General features: G+C 33.3%; 1 protein-coding gene across 1 annotated transcript in view; it reads left to right on the top strand.

The window, feature by feature from the left end:
• Positions 1-14001, top strand: part of Gcn2 (eukaryotic translation initiation factor 2 alpha kinase Gcn2) — a 112083-nt gene that overhangs the window by 59955 nt on the left and 38127 nt on the right. Inside the window, exons 15-17 of the mRNA XM_072534903.1 lie at positions 7313-7592; positions 10860-10996; positions 13449-13597. Coding sequence (XP_072391004.1) covers positions 7313-7592; positions 10860-10996; positions 13449-13597 — 566 coding nt within the window. The remainder of the gene's footprint in view (positions 1-7312; positions 7593-10859; positions 10997-13448; positions 13598-14001) is intronic.

Raw genomic sequence — 14001 nt, 5'->3', positions numbered from 1 at the left:
GTGGAATGAATTGAATTTCGAAGAAGGGAAAATCCAGTTGCTATAAGAATTTTGGAAATGGATGAAGACTTAAGTCACGACACGACTTAAGCAAAGCGAGGTCACAGAGAAGACGGTATTTGCGTGTATTAAAAAAAGATTTAGTAAGAATGAAAAATTCCTCCCCGTCAAGGCGAATGAAATGTTCGCATAAATTTCCGCGGTCAGGTAAATAAAAATTACTAAGTTCTCGGGAAGAACCGCTTTGAGAATTTAAAACTGAACGTTTCGGCACTCAAAAGTAAACTTGGGTGTTTAAATTTGTAGGTTGGTAATTGTGTTTCCTATCAATTTTTCTTTTTTGTTGTTGAAATAAACTTATTTTTCTTGTTGTATGTTAATTTGTATGTAAAATTGTTATTAATTATGTCTATATCAAAAAAAGTAGTTCTTTAAATTTCACAAAAGTCGAAACGTTTACTTATTGAGGGAGTATCCAAATATAAATTAATTAAGTATAACTGGAACTTTTAAATGAAGAGAATGATTGCTAAGTGGGCAAAGAAGAGGGAGAAAGGCCAATCATGAAAGATATTAAGAAACAAGAATTAAAGATCAAAATATTACTAATTGAATTATAATTAAAACAAAAATATGCTCAAGAAAATTTATAATAAATATACTTTACAAAAAGTGTTGTCTTTTACTGTCATTTATATAAATAGGTAAATTTAAAATATACACAAATTTTACGAACACATTACTGAAATATTAGCATCATAATATCCTATAAAATGTATCTTGACAAAGGTGAAAGTAAGTGTAAAACCTATTCATTGTAAATTACATCAGAAACAAAACAATTGGTTTAGTAGAAATTGAGAGAAATTGTCTTCTCTTTTTTTCTTTTTATGGCCTTAATCAAATGGTCTTCTTGTTGACCTAGATTATGATCTACAGCAAACAAGACTTAATTTTCTATGGTGATGTTATGAAATACTGCTGTTGCTTCTATTACATTTAGTCACTTTCAAATTTAATCTCATTCGATTCCATATCCTGTATTGCATTTCCACAACATTCCTATTTCGTAAACGAGATTCATTATAAAGATTCTCTGCTTCTGTTCTAGCATCTTGTCTAGCCGTGTCATTAAATATAATTTCAAACTGTAACCACATTGACCAACTATAAGGAATAATACAAACCTATTATTCTCCAGCTTCAAATCTTTGTATCTCACTATTATTCAATGTTCTTTGATCATGTACAGAACCCAGCCATTTTGCAACAATATTTCTAATTTTTAAACTAGTCATTGATTTTTTGGACATTTAATGCAAAAATTCGTTTTCTTAACGATATATTTCTGCATTTGCAACTCCATAAGAATCAATTCGGGTTAAAGTACAAGTAACTGCAGCTATTCATCTTGAAAATAATAGAATAGCATAAGACTCTTCATCATTTGTTTGATACATTTTCAATTCTTAAAGCTGTTGCCCTCGATATACCCATATATTCATCTACTGATATTTGCATTTTTCTAGAAGCAAAAAACATTTCCTTCTTCGGTTTTTCCCATTATGAATTCGCCGTTTTCGTCCTCCACAGCTCTATTTTCCCAATCATTTTCTGATATCTCTATCTATCGTATCATTTCGTATGCATTTTTTTCATCTTGTAAGAGGTCTTCCTCTCCGTATTCTTCCCGGTGGATCTCTGTCCAACATTATTTTCGGCCACCTGTGCTCTGACATTCTTTGTACATGCCCGTACCACTGCATGGCTCTGTTTTTCAACTTTTTTGTAATTGTTCTTTCTACTTCCATTATATTCCATATTTCCTCTGAAATATTGAAATCGTTTTCAAAATACAAATGTTAATTTTTGTATTTTGAAAACAATTTCCGAAGAGGAAATTGAAACGTCAATAAACTTATCTTAAATTTAAATTATGGCTTATTCTCATTAAAATAGTAATATTCTAAATAATTTATCTTTCACTGTAAACTTTTGAGTGGCGTACATATATAAATTCATTTTTGGATTAATTCGAACTTGAAGAACTTTAAATTTATTTAATGTTCACTTTAAATTGATTATGACATCATGCGTTATTAAAGAAGCGATTTTGTATTGTTATTAATTGGATGGGATGACATTTATGACTTTTAACATTTATGATGAATTTTGACGTTCGATAATCGTTACTAATCGAATTTTAGTATCGATCTTTTATTTTTCTGTTTGTTTTACTATTAGTTTTTTATTTAAACCTGCTTAGAGTAAATATATGATGACTAGAAACGAATTGATCGAGAGTAGTGAATCTATGTGAAGACCCGCTATTACAAGACGCTACTCGTGACATATCTTGTGGCGCTAATTCCGTGACGCTCGCCTCATCGTTTCACCGTAGAGAAAAAAGTAAAATAGTTATTAACAGTTAGTTACAATGGAAAACCTTATTTCCTTAATGCTTACTTTACCTCTTCCTCCTCAATATTTATTTCTTCGTTTGTCGTCACCTCTGGTGTTGGTGTTTCATTATCGTCAGCTTTAGCAAATAGGGATCGAAAGTAGTCTACCTGTGTTTCGTTTTTATTAGTTCGTTCATCTCTGTTGACTTGATCTACTAATTGTAATTGGTCATAAAACGCTTCCCTTATTGTTTGAGGGTTGTTATTTTCTGGGCCGTGTACTCCGATGATGTTCAGGTCTTCCTTCTCCATTCTTATCTTTGCTCTGTTACTATTCTTTCTGATGTATATTGGCACTCTTTGATATGATTTTGGTACCTTTGGTGTATTAGTAAGGTTACACCCTCTTTGGCCCTGTTGTATTCACCTAATTTTGATTGACCTTTTCCTTTCTTTTTTCTTTCCTGTAGAGCACAAATGTCTATTTCTTTCTCTTTCAGCACTTGGGTTATTTTTTGGTCCCTTGAGTTGAGCGATCTGATATTCCAAGTAGTGATTCTCATCTGGGTTTTGGATGTTTTTCGCTTGTCCTTATTTCTTGCCGTAGTCGTCTTCAGTATCAATCCGGTTCCAAGGCTGTACATTGTTTCTTTGAGCAGTATTTGTTTTTACGATTGGTAGGTTGCTAACCTTGCCAATCACCCTCCACATTTTATCCGGGCTTGGGACCGGCTGTGGTAACCGCAGTGCTGCTCAATCTACCCCGCAATCGCCCCAGGCAGATCTGACCAAACAACTATTAAAACTAATCCAAAAAATAATAGAACAAAACAGAATTTCTCAAGAATTGAGATCAAGCATCGTAATACCTTTCTTCAAAAAGGAAGACAAATCGGACCCGGAAAATTACAGAGAAATTAATTTATTAAACACAACACTAAAATTAACAACCAAAGTGATAACAAATAAATTGAGTAAAATTATAACACTAGCAGAAGAACAACAAGGTTTTAGGTCGGGAAGATCATGCACCGACGCTATATTTATAATGAGGCAAGTGCAAGAGAAATCATTAGAATACAACAAACCGGCATATTATCAATGTTTCGTGGACCGTACGAAGGCATTTGACCGGGTCAAATTAAAAGACGTTATCCACTTAATTTATGCAAGAAAGATACCTCTAGGAATAATCAAAACGATCGAAAATATCTAGCAAAACAACACAATAAAAGTAAAAGTAGAAGAACCAACCGACCCTATTGAAGCTGGCAATGGGATAAGACAGTGAGATTCCCTGAGTCCCCTATTGTTCAACAATACTACTCTCTCAAAGTGAAGATGATTTACAACGTATGCTGCACCAATTTAATATAACCGCCAGAAAATTTAACATGTTAATTTCCCCAAAAAAGACAAGTGGAAGCTTTCCACAGCTGGAAGGTCAGATAATAGAACAAGTGATGGAGTTTAAATATCTAGGCATCACATTATCTAGCCACGGAAAGCTCGAAACCGAAGTGGAAGATCAAGTGAATAGAGCAAACATAGCCTCAGGCTGCCTAAATGAAACAATATGGAGAAATAAAAATATCGGGAAAGAAACGAAACGAATTTACAAAACAGTCATCAGACCAATAATGACATACGTGGCAGAAACAAGACCTGACACAGAGAGGACAAAAAGGATGTTAGAAACAGCAGAGATGAAAACACTTAGAAAAATTGATGGTAAGACACTATGGAACATAACTAGAAGTACAGATATACGACGTAGATGCAAGGTTTAGAACATCAAGAACTGGGTAAGAAATAGAAAAGTAGAATGGAACTATCATACAAGCCGAATGACAACAAATAGAGTAGTAAAGACGACAAGAGACGGTTCCCCAATAGGAAGACGATCAGTAGGAGAACCACGAAAACGATGGAACGACAACTTACTGGAGGCACATTGAAAAACAGACAGAGTCATGTCTATATAAAAAGAAGAAGAAGAAGAAGGAAAACCCTATAATTTATTTTACATTTGCAATCTGCTTCACTTCTCCATCATAGCAATGTAAAGTCGTAACCTGTTATACTGGGTATTTTAAAAGTTATAACCAATATTACATGGAAATTGGATCAAGAAGCACTTTAGAAGCTTAATATGCAAAAATGGGAAAATTACGACTGAAACTGCTGTGGTTGGAATATGGTTCTACATTTATAGATAGATCACTCTACAATAAAACTGGAATAAAACCTATAAATGAAAGACTCGGTAATTTGTTTAAATCTTTCTCTATTAAAGAAAAAAAAACATGCAATTGATTGAGTCTCGCGTTATGAAGATATCTGAAAACAGTCACCGTAGATATCCAGAGAAAAGTCTATTAGAAGAAATCCTCTATATATCAAGACAATAAACAACCTTGCCTTTCCCTTCATAGTTGTTACTTAATATTTTGACAGTACAGTAAAACCTCGATATAACGGACTACTTGGGGGAAGGGGGTGTCCGTTAAAGCCGAAAGTCCGTTATATAAAAATATGGTTAAAATAAATAAAAATACTTTTTTTTTTTAAATATATATATGTACACTGTAATTAGATATATATATTTATATATATATATATATATATATATATATATATATATATATATATATATATATATATATAACTACAAAATACAAACAAAATTGTATTAAGTAATTGTCTTCGGACATTCATCGGGAAGTAACGTTGCTGTGGGTACGACGCGCTTGCTGTCAGTAATCCCGTTTTGAACAAGTTTCGTTTGCACTTTCTATGTTTGCTGTTTTTCTAGGATCAACTCCCTAAATACAGTTTAACCATTTGATGAATAATCAATAAATGTTATTAGATCGTCGAGATGCAATCTTACCTCTGATAACATTTTTAACAGTCTTGTTTTGTCGTCTTGTTTGCTAACTTTACTTCCGTCCTCATTTTTTAGGTTCATAACTTCATCTGCTATTTCACTTTCAGTCATGAAGTTATACCCAGGGTCACCTTCATCTATTTCTAGCCATTGTAAAACATCTTCCTCAGCTACATGTTCTCCGGCATTATTATGTATTGTACTACAGAAATCAGTAACTTTCAACCATTCTAAATCTATGTCTGCATCTTGGCCATCAAACAAATTCTTCCAACCATTTTTAATGTTTGCTCTTTCACCTCCTCCAATGCTGCAGCAAAACTAAAAATTGTTGATTTTAAATTGTAAGACCTTATGTTATGCAAGGTACGCTGCCCTCTTGTATCTTCGGCATTATCTCCATCGTACAATACAACCATTACCTCGTCTAAAAACGTTGTGCGATATATTCGTTTGGCTGCCAAAATTATTCCCTGATCCATGGGTTGCATAAGCGATGTTGTATTTTTTGGCAAAAACATACACCTAAAGTTTCCATCTTCTGAACGTAGAAATTTTTAGAGGGGTGAGCAGGAGCGTTGTCTAAAAGCAATAAACATTTCACCTCTTCTGGCGGTATTCCCAATTTCTTCTCTTGAAATTTTCTCACTGAAGGTACAATTTCTTTGAAAAACCAATTTTTGAAAATATCTGAGGTGAACCATGCCTTCTTAGAGCTATAATATGAAACGGGCATATGACGCATTATATCTTTTAAAACTATATGTTTACTAGATTTGCCAACCATTACAGGAGTAAATCTATACGATACATGAGCGTTATCACAAAGCAGTGCCGAGATTGTGTCCTTGCTGATTTTTTTTTTCCAGAATTCGATTTTTTATATTTGGAGGCTTGTGCGCTTTCAGGCAAAGTACGCCATAATAAACCAGTTTCGTCAACATTGTAAATCTGAGATTCTAATAGAATTTCCTGACTTACTTATATGTGCTACTAATTTTTGCCTAAAAGGGTTTACTTTCTTCTTTTGGTGCACTTGAAAAGCGTCGCCGTAAATTCTTTTATTCATGATTCCGTGCCTTTTGCGAAAGCGCCAGAGCCATTTATCACTTGCTCTGAATAGTATTTCGATATGATAAGTCTAATTTAATTGCAGCAAATTTCAATTCGACTCCTCGGACGGGATCCCACTAGAACGTTTATGGCCATACTATTTTAAGATTGCTTCTTCCAGTGAAGTTTCACGAGCCAATTTCATTCGTTTTCTAAGATTGCTGTGCTCTCCTACATCAACATTATTGCAAATTTATTTATTTGGCTTTTGTTTTTTTTATGTCTGAAAGTTTGCTTTTTTATGCCATATTAATCACATATATGAGACACAGTCGCTCCAGACTCCAACTGTTGTATATTCTCTAGTTTTTGATTGATCGTTAGATTGATTCTTTTCCGTTTGTCCCTATTTAAAGGGTAAGATTTCGAAAATTTTAACTTATTTACTGGCGTTTACTAAATGTGTTCATTCACAACGAATAAACAAGCATTTATTTTTTAGCAATACATATTACTATTAGCAATGTTTCATCTTATGCTAAATTTTACTGAAATTCTTTGTAAAATACAGTGGTATGGGACGGGTTAAGCTGTGTAATATTAACAGCGTTTTTATTTTTTTTTATATTTGACCCGATTTTTTGTCCGTTATATCCGAAGTCCGTTAAATAGAGGTCCGTTATATCGAGGTTTTACTGAATTTATATTAATACTTAATATATAATTATATATTTTACTTAATATATATTAATTAATAATTTAATGTAATGTAATAATGTAATGGTACATACTACCAATATGGTATATTTCTCTCTCTAGTCAATATGTAATTAGTTATCGTACTCTAATTGAATCATTGTTTAAATAATTATTACAATCTTACAAATGGTAATATAAAATCCGGATTGTACGTAAACTATATAACTTATTTCAATTAAATACTTTTGCTTAATAAAAGATTTTTTAGATGGCTATTGGAGCACGACATCTCTAAGCGTCCTACGTCACAGGAACTTCTCCAATCTGAACACATCCCTCCACCAGTACTAGAAGAGTGCGAACTTCGAGAATTGGTGCGACACACATTGAACAATCCTCAGTTGAAAGGTTATAAATATTTGATAGCATCCTGTTTCAAGCAGTCTGTAACACACGTTCAAGATATAACGTATGATAAGGATCCTTCCGCCCAAAACGTTGTCAAACCATTACTTCTGCAAGAGTTCGTTAAAGAGATATGTATTAAAGTAAGTACTGATTGTGGACATATATTCATTTGTTTAATATAATAATATTGGAGTTATAGTCAAACAAGCAAATCGATTTTAACACCCTTTGGTTAATTAATATACAATAATTTTATGTGTTTGACATTTTATGCTACAAGCCTTGGTGGGTCTTGGCTGACTCAGCAGATCTGATATGTAAAAGGTAAAAAAAAGTTATTTACAAAAATTGCAGGCATCCATGCAAACAGGTCTTTCATCATGCTGTAGTCAGTGGAATGTTCATTTTTTGGAGATCTGATTGTATGTTGCTTATCCGTAGTGTAGTACCGAAGTGGGCTTTTTCTTTTGATCACAAACTAGTTTTATAAGTTTCTCGTTGTGCAGGCTACGTACGTACTCTACCAACGTTAGTCGTTGGGATTTAATCTCTTGGACATTGTTATTATCATTATAAAGTTCTTTTATTTCTGTATTTGTTCTTTTTTTGTGGTCATATCGTGGTGAGGTACGTGTTTTTCTTAATTTGCTTTGGCCAGTGTGTATGTTTCGTATCCATATGTTAGTACAGGCCTGAAAATAGATTTACCGATATTGACTTCTTGTTCGGTTTTTAGATTATTTAAGTTTATCCAGTGCCTACAGACAGCGGTTTGAAGCCTAGATCCTGCTTTTTATTTCTTCAGTGATATCATTAGTGGCCGTAATTATTGCTCCAATATATTTGAAACGTTCAAGTCGTTCGCAATTATAGGTGTTGATTGTGATCTTCTGTCTATTCGGTTGTTCTGTTGATGCAGATGTATTTGGTTTTCTATTCATTTACTATAAGTCCAACTTTTTCTGTTGCTCCCTTAGCCTCAATGAACATTATTAACAATACGAGATAAAAAATAGCGTTGTCTTTTAAAAATGTACTTTAGATATTTCATTCCCCAGTCTATGAAGAGGTTATGTACGAGTCTAGTAAATTCCCATCCTTTCTTTAGAAGCTGTCTCAGTGTGAATAGTTGATCTTTTGTTATGTTTGCCCTACAACCGGCTTGGTATTAAATAATTACTAACTAAACAACTAGAATGCTTTCAGCATTCAGCAAGGGGGTAGCCTAGTAAGAAAAATATTTGAGGGGATTTTATATACGCTGTAAATTAGTGATATTCCTCTTTGTTAATACATTTTTTATTGTCTCCTTTTTTGTAGAGCACTATCATGTTTTCCTTTCATCTTATTGTTTTTTTTTGTCATATATTTTTTCCGAAGTGGAAATCGAAACGTCAAATAAGCTTAATTTTAAACTACAATTGTGGCTTATTCCCAACAAAAATAGTAAATTGCATTAGGATGCCACAAGAAAATAGCTTCAGAACAATATTCCAAAAGAATATTCTTCTAAGAAAGCATATATTTTGGATATGTTATCTAATCGGGTTTTAAAACAATCTATTCCAGGTATGTATGGCGTTAGCGAATAATTGTCCTTCGGTTCCCCTGCATTTTCGCACTATATGCATGTTGCTTAGATTTTTGTATATCGTAGAAAGATTCTTTTACCATGAAAGAGTTACTTGCTTCTTTAGCAATATCATCAATCTCGTTACCAGCAACTTCTTTATCCCCTGGCAGCTATAACGAAGTTACTTTGTTGTGCTTCACCAGTTACTTAAGTGAGTATTTGATAGATATAATTTAAACTTAAGTTAGGTACTACAAATTGTAAAATTCACTTTCAATTTTTTCCATATATGGCGTTTTTAATTTTTCTTTTAAACCTTTTCGTTTTGTTGTTTGCAAAATTAATGGTTTGAGTTATATATTCTCTGACCGTTTGAGTTGTGGTGGTAACTGGTTGGAATATCACAAGAAAAACGAGCTTTGAACCAAAGTTAAAGCAGCCGAACTTTTCGTGGAAAAGTATTTCGGTCTGTAAACATTACCAATTATTTCGCTTATTTCTCTTGCTGTAGTTTTCTATTTGTTAGCATTATGTGAGCATTACTATTTTCTATTAAATATTCCTAGACGCATATATTCAATGCGAAATGGGTGGACTTTCAATATACATATCGTGTACATAGATCACACCACATAAAAATCAAGTTTAATTAGAAAACAGATAATTTTCTGGAGATAATCCCTTCTAAAAACGAATCATGCTTTTATTTAGGTTTGGTCAAGTCTAAAATCAAAAGAATTAGGATTTAAACCGAAGGACCTCTGGTATGGAGGTAAATAAGGAAGGGGAAACAGTCTTTGGAAATCATATCATTGAATATGTCGACAGCTTCACATACCTTGGCTCGCTATTGACTACTACCAACAAAACAAGTGAAGAAATTCGAAAAACGAATAAACCTTACAAATAGGGCATACTATAGACTCCAAAACAATTTTTTAAGTTTTAAGATATATTCAAGAAATATCCAAAGAAAAACTAAAATTATTATATACAAAGCACTGCTGAGACCGGTTCTCACATATGGGGCGGAAACATGGACACTTACGCAGAAGGATGAAAGACTTCAGGAAATATTCGAGCGTAAGATACTCCGCAACGTATTTGGAGCTATAAACGATTCAGGGCAGTGGCGCAAAAGATATAATTTCGAATTATACCAACTCTTTAATGAACTAGATGTGGTAACGTTCATTAAAACAGAGCGACTTAGATGGGTTGGACACATAATACAAATGCCGGACAATATGATTGCTAATAAGCTAACGACACGAACACCTATAGGAAAAGAAGCAGAGGCCGACCGCGAATTAAGTGGTTAGATGGAGTTGAGACCGACTTTGGGATACCAGAGATCAGAAGATGGCAACACGTTGATAGAAACCAAACAGAATGGCGACGAATCTTAGAGCAGGCCAAAATCCACAGAGCATTGTCGAGCCAAAGAAGATGGTGATGAGTCTTGGCTCCAGCACTTATGGTAGACAAGAGGAGAACAAATAAATGCCATTAGAAGTTAAATATCAAATTAATGAGATAAAAACTAATATAAAGAAAATCATTAGCAACAGTGACACCAACCTTTCATCTAGTGTAATGGATCCTGGTAGAGGAGAGCTGAAGACGGTGCTAAAGAAGGTGACTGAGCACTTTCACCTAAGGAAACATCTTTACAACGAACATATGATGAATGAGGCATGGCGTTTTAAGATATTTTCTTTTTTAAAACATTAGCGAGCGCATAAAATAGTGAGTCAGTATATTCTCATTTAATTTATATATTTACAATGTTTCTCTGTACATAAAACATCAAAATACCCGCTTTTAATTACAGATATTTAAGCAACATGGCGGGCAAAATTTAGCAACCCCATTATTGATGCCGAAAAGTAAGTTTTACGAAAATCTGGATTCTTCTGTCAAGCTCATGACTCATTTTGGAGGTATCGTGTCCTTACCTCATGATCTCAGGTAACATATTAGATATATTTATTTATTTAAGAATAAATATAAGATTTTGATAATTAATTAAAAAAATTGAACACAAAAACAGTATATGAGACGTGTTTACAAAACAAAGTCACTTGACAGGTGTGCCAAGAAGTGTGGCACACTCGTAGAATTATCTTTTAATAGATTACAAAGCCAACGTGGCTGATTCTACATTCTAACAAATTATAAAAAAAATATTTGGCAGCAGTGATAGAGTACTTTTATTCGAAGTGCAATCAAAGCAGAGTTGGATTTAAAAAAATTTCACAATACATCTTTAATTTTAGATATTAAAAGTTCATTGCTATGTTGTCAATCCAGTCGGGCGGGTCATAGTATGATGATAGAGTATAATTATTTAGATTTTAATGCAATATTTGAGAATTCAATTGTATGTAGTTTAGCATTAACTAATATTAATTCTGGTCAAGATTTTGTATTATAAAAACGATAAATAATTTATGTTGCACATACATTTATACAGTTTGTGTTACTTTGAATGTAGACTTTTCTTCTTCTTTGAATGCCTCTCCTATCGGAGATTGGATATCATTAGGGCGATTCTAATTTTATTTACTGCTGTTTTGAATAATTCGTTAGTGGTACAGCCAAACCACTCTCTTAAATTTCTCATCCAGGATATTCTTCTACAGCCTGGATTTCTGCGTCCTTGGATTTTTCCTTGCATTATATTTTGTAGGAATGTGTACTTTTGTTATCTCATCAGGTGGCCAAAGTATTCAAGTTTTCTCTTTTTTATATTCAGTATAACTTCTGGATCGTTATTTATTCTGCGTATTACCTCTTCATTTGTAATTTTATCCACCCAACTTATTTTTAGTATACAGCGGTAGCACCACATCTCAAAGCTTTCAAGATTTTTAACATTCTTCTGTTTAAGAGTCCATGCCTCAACACCGTAAAGCAAAGTACTGAATACATAGCATTTTAACATTCTAGTTCGTAGCTGAATACTAATATCACGATTACAAAATAATTTTTTCATTTTTATAAAGGTGGACCTGGCAATTTCAATACGTCTTTTTATCTCGTGATTTTGGTCACCTGTTTCATTGATGAGGGTTCACAAGTATTTGTATTCGCTTACTTTTTCGAGTTGGGTACCGTTTATTGTGATACTAGTGTCATGTATTGGATTCTTACTGAAGGTCATATATTTGGTTTTTTTGACGTACATCCTTATGCCGTAGTTATTATATATCTCATTCATACTTTCAACTAGATGTTGTAGATCTTCCGCTGTTCTTGCCATTATCACAGTATCGTCAGCTGACGATACTGAATGTAGAGTAGGTGATTTTTAATAGTACCTTCCTGCAATAATTAATGCTCAGATTGCATTATAATCTTAAAATCAGATTTAATATTTATGGCATTGACGAACAATTTTTCTCTCTAGAAAATAGTTTCTGCTGTTTGGTCTGCATTTTCGCAGAATCTACATGTTGTTCGGTCTACTTTTCTCATTTACGGACATTATATCTAAGTGACATGATGTCCAGAGGGACTACCTGTGATTATTTTACATTCAGTTATCTAAAGCTCTATGATATGTTTGCGAAACAAGCAGAAAATTGTAATTGCTTGCCTTCTGGTCCGATAAAGGAGTATTAGCTCCTTTTTTAGCAGGACTAATCAGCAAACGCGTTACCCATAATTTCTTTATGCTCTGGAACCCATAAAAACACACCTTAATGGATAACAAATTGAACTAGTCATTATTTGAATATTTGGGAAGTTATAATCAAAAATCAGTTAAAAAATCAGACATAGAATTAAGTTATTTCCTTCAACCTTCATCCCTCTTATGCCATGATAACTTTAATCTGAAACTACGACAGATAATGGTAAAATGTTACATATTTGGTCAACGATCTTGTCCGATATTGAAATTTGGATTGTAAAAGTAACCAGTATAAATCGGCTAGAGACTCTAGAGATGTTTATTCACAGGAATCCTACGGATACCATGGATGCAAAATCAATCAAATAATGAAGCTCTACACAGGCTTAATACTTTTCGGAAACTTTTAACAACGATAAAATGTTGAAAAAGTTGTCTTGAAAAAAAAGAACTATTTAGATCACATTATTCGAGGTAATTAGTATCGCATCTTACAACAAACTATTAATAAAGGGCAAGATAGAAGGATGGAGCGGAATTGGTAGCAAACGTCCATCATTGGCGACTGGACTGGTATCCGCAGTGTCGACCAACTCTTTAAACTTGGGTGGCATCGATAAAAAATTGCCGGAATGATTGTTAACTTAGGGAGATTAGTCAAGACAGATTAAGTAGAAGTCGTTATTTTGTTGGTATTTTTGATTTGAAGAATATTTCGAATTGTTTACTTAAATTTACAATCTAATTATTATACTGAATCAATAAATACATAATTATATATTTTAGGGTTCCTTTTGCTCGATATATAGCTTGGAATGGTATTACAAATTTTCGGCGATACTCCATAGAGCGAGTTTATCGAGAAAAGAAAGTATTTGGCTTTCAACCGCGTGAACTTTACGAATGCGCCTTCGATATAGTCACCTCGTCTCCAGGTAAGTTACATATTATTCGTAATTAGACAACATTCATCATTCTCTTTGATTTGCGAAACTTCGTTATACGCCTTCATTGAGTGAATCAAAATAACGAGTTAAATTTGATTCTCTCAACGGAATCGTATCAAGAAGTTATGTCAAAAGCACTCGTTTAGTTTGCTAGCTTATTTTAATATTCACTCACACCACAGGTACACATTTTTAAAATCAATGTGACAAATTTGGACTTGTGTTCTTGAGCCAGTTTATTAAAGTTAGCTTCACGCTGAGAGCGGCTAATGCAAATGGTGTCACCAAGGACACTTGTTCTTCAAAAAATTAATTTTTGAAAACGAAGTTTCACAAAGAAATGTGGAGCCAAACATAGTAGCAAGGTAAATGGCCAATTTCTTGAACGATTT

The sequence above is a fragment of the Diabrotica undecimpunctata genome, chromosome 6 (assembly GCF_040954645.1).
Source record: "Diabrotica undecimpunctata isolate CICGRU chromosome 6, icDiaUnde3, whole genome shotgun sequence".
NCBI lineage: Eukaryota > Metazoa > Arthropoda > Insecta > Coleoptera > Chrysomelidae > Diabrotica > Diabrotica undecimpunctata.
The sequence above is the reverse complement of the archived record's forward strand: the minus strand, read 5'-3'. Positions and strand labels throughout refer to the sequence as shown.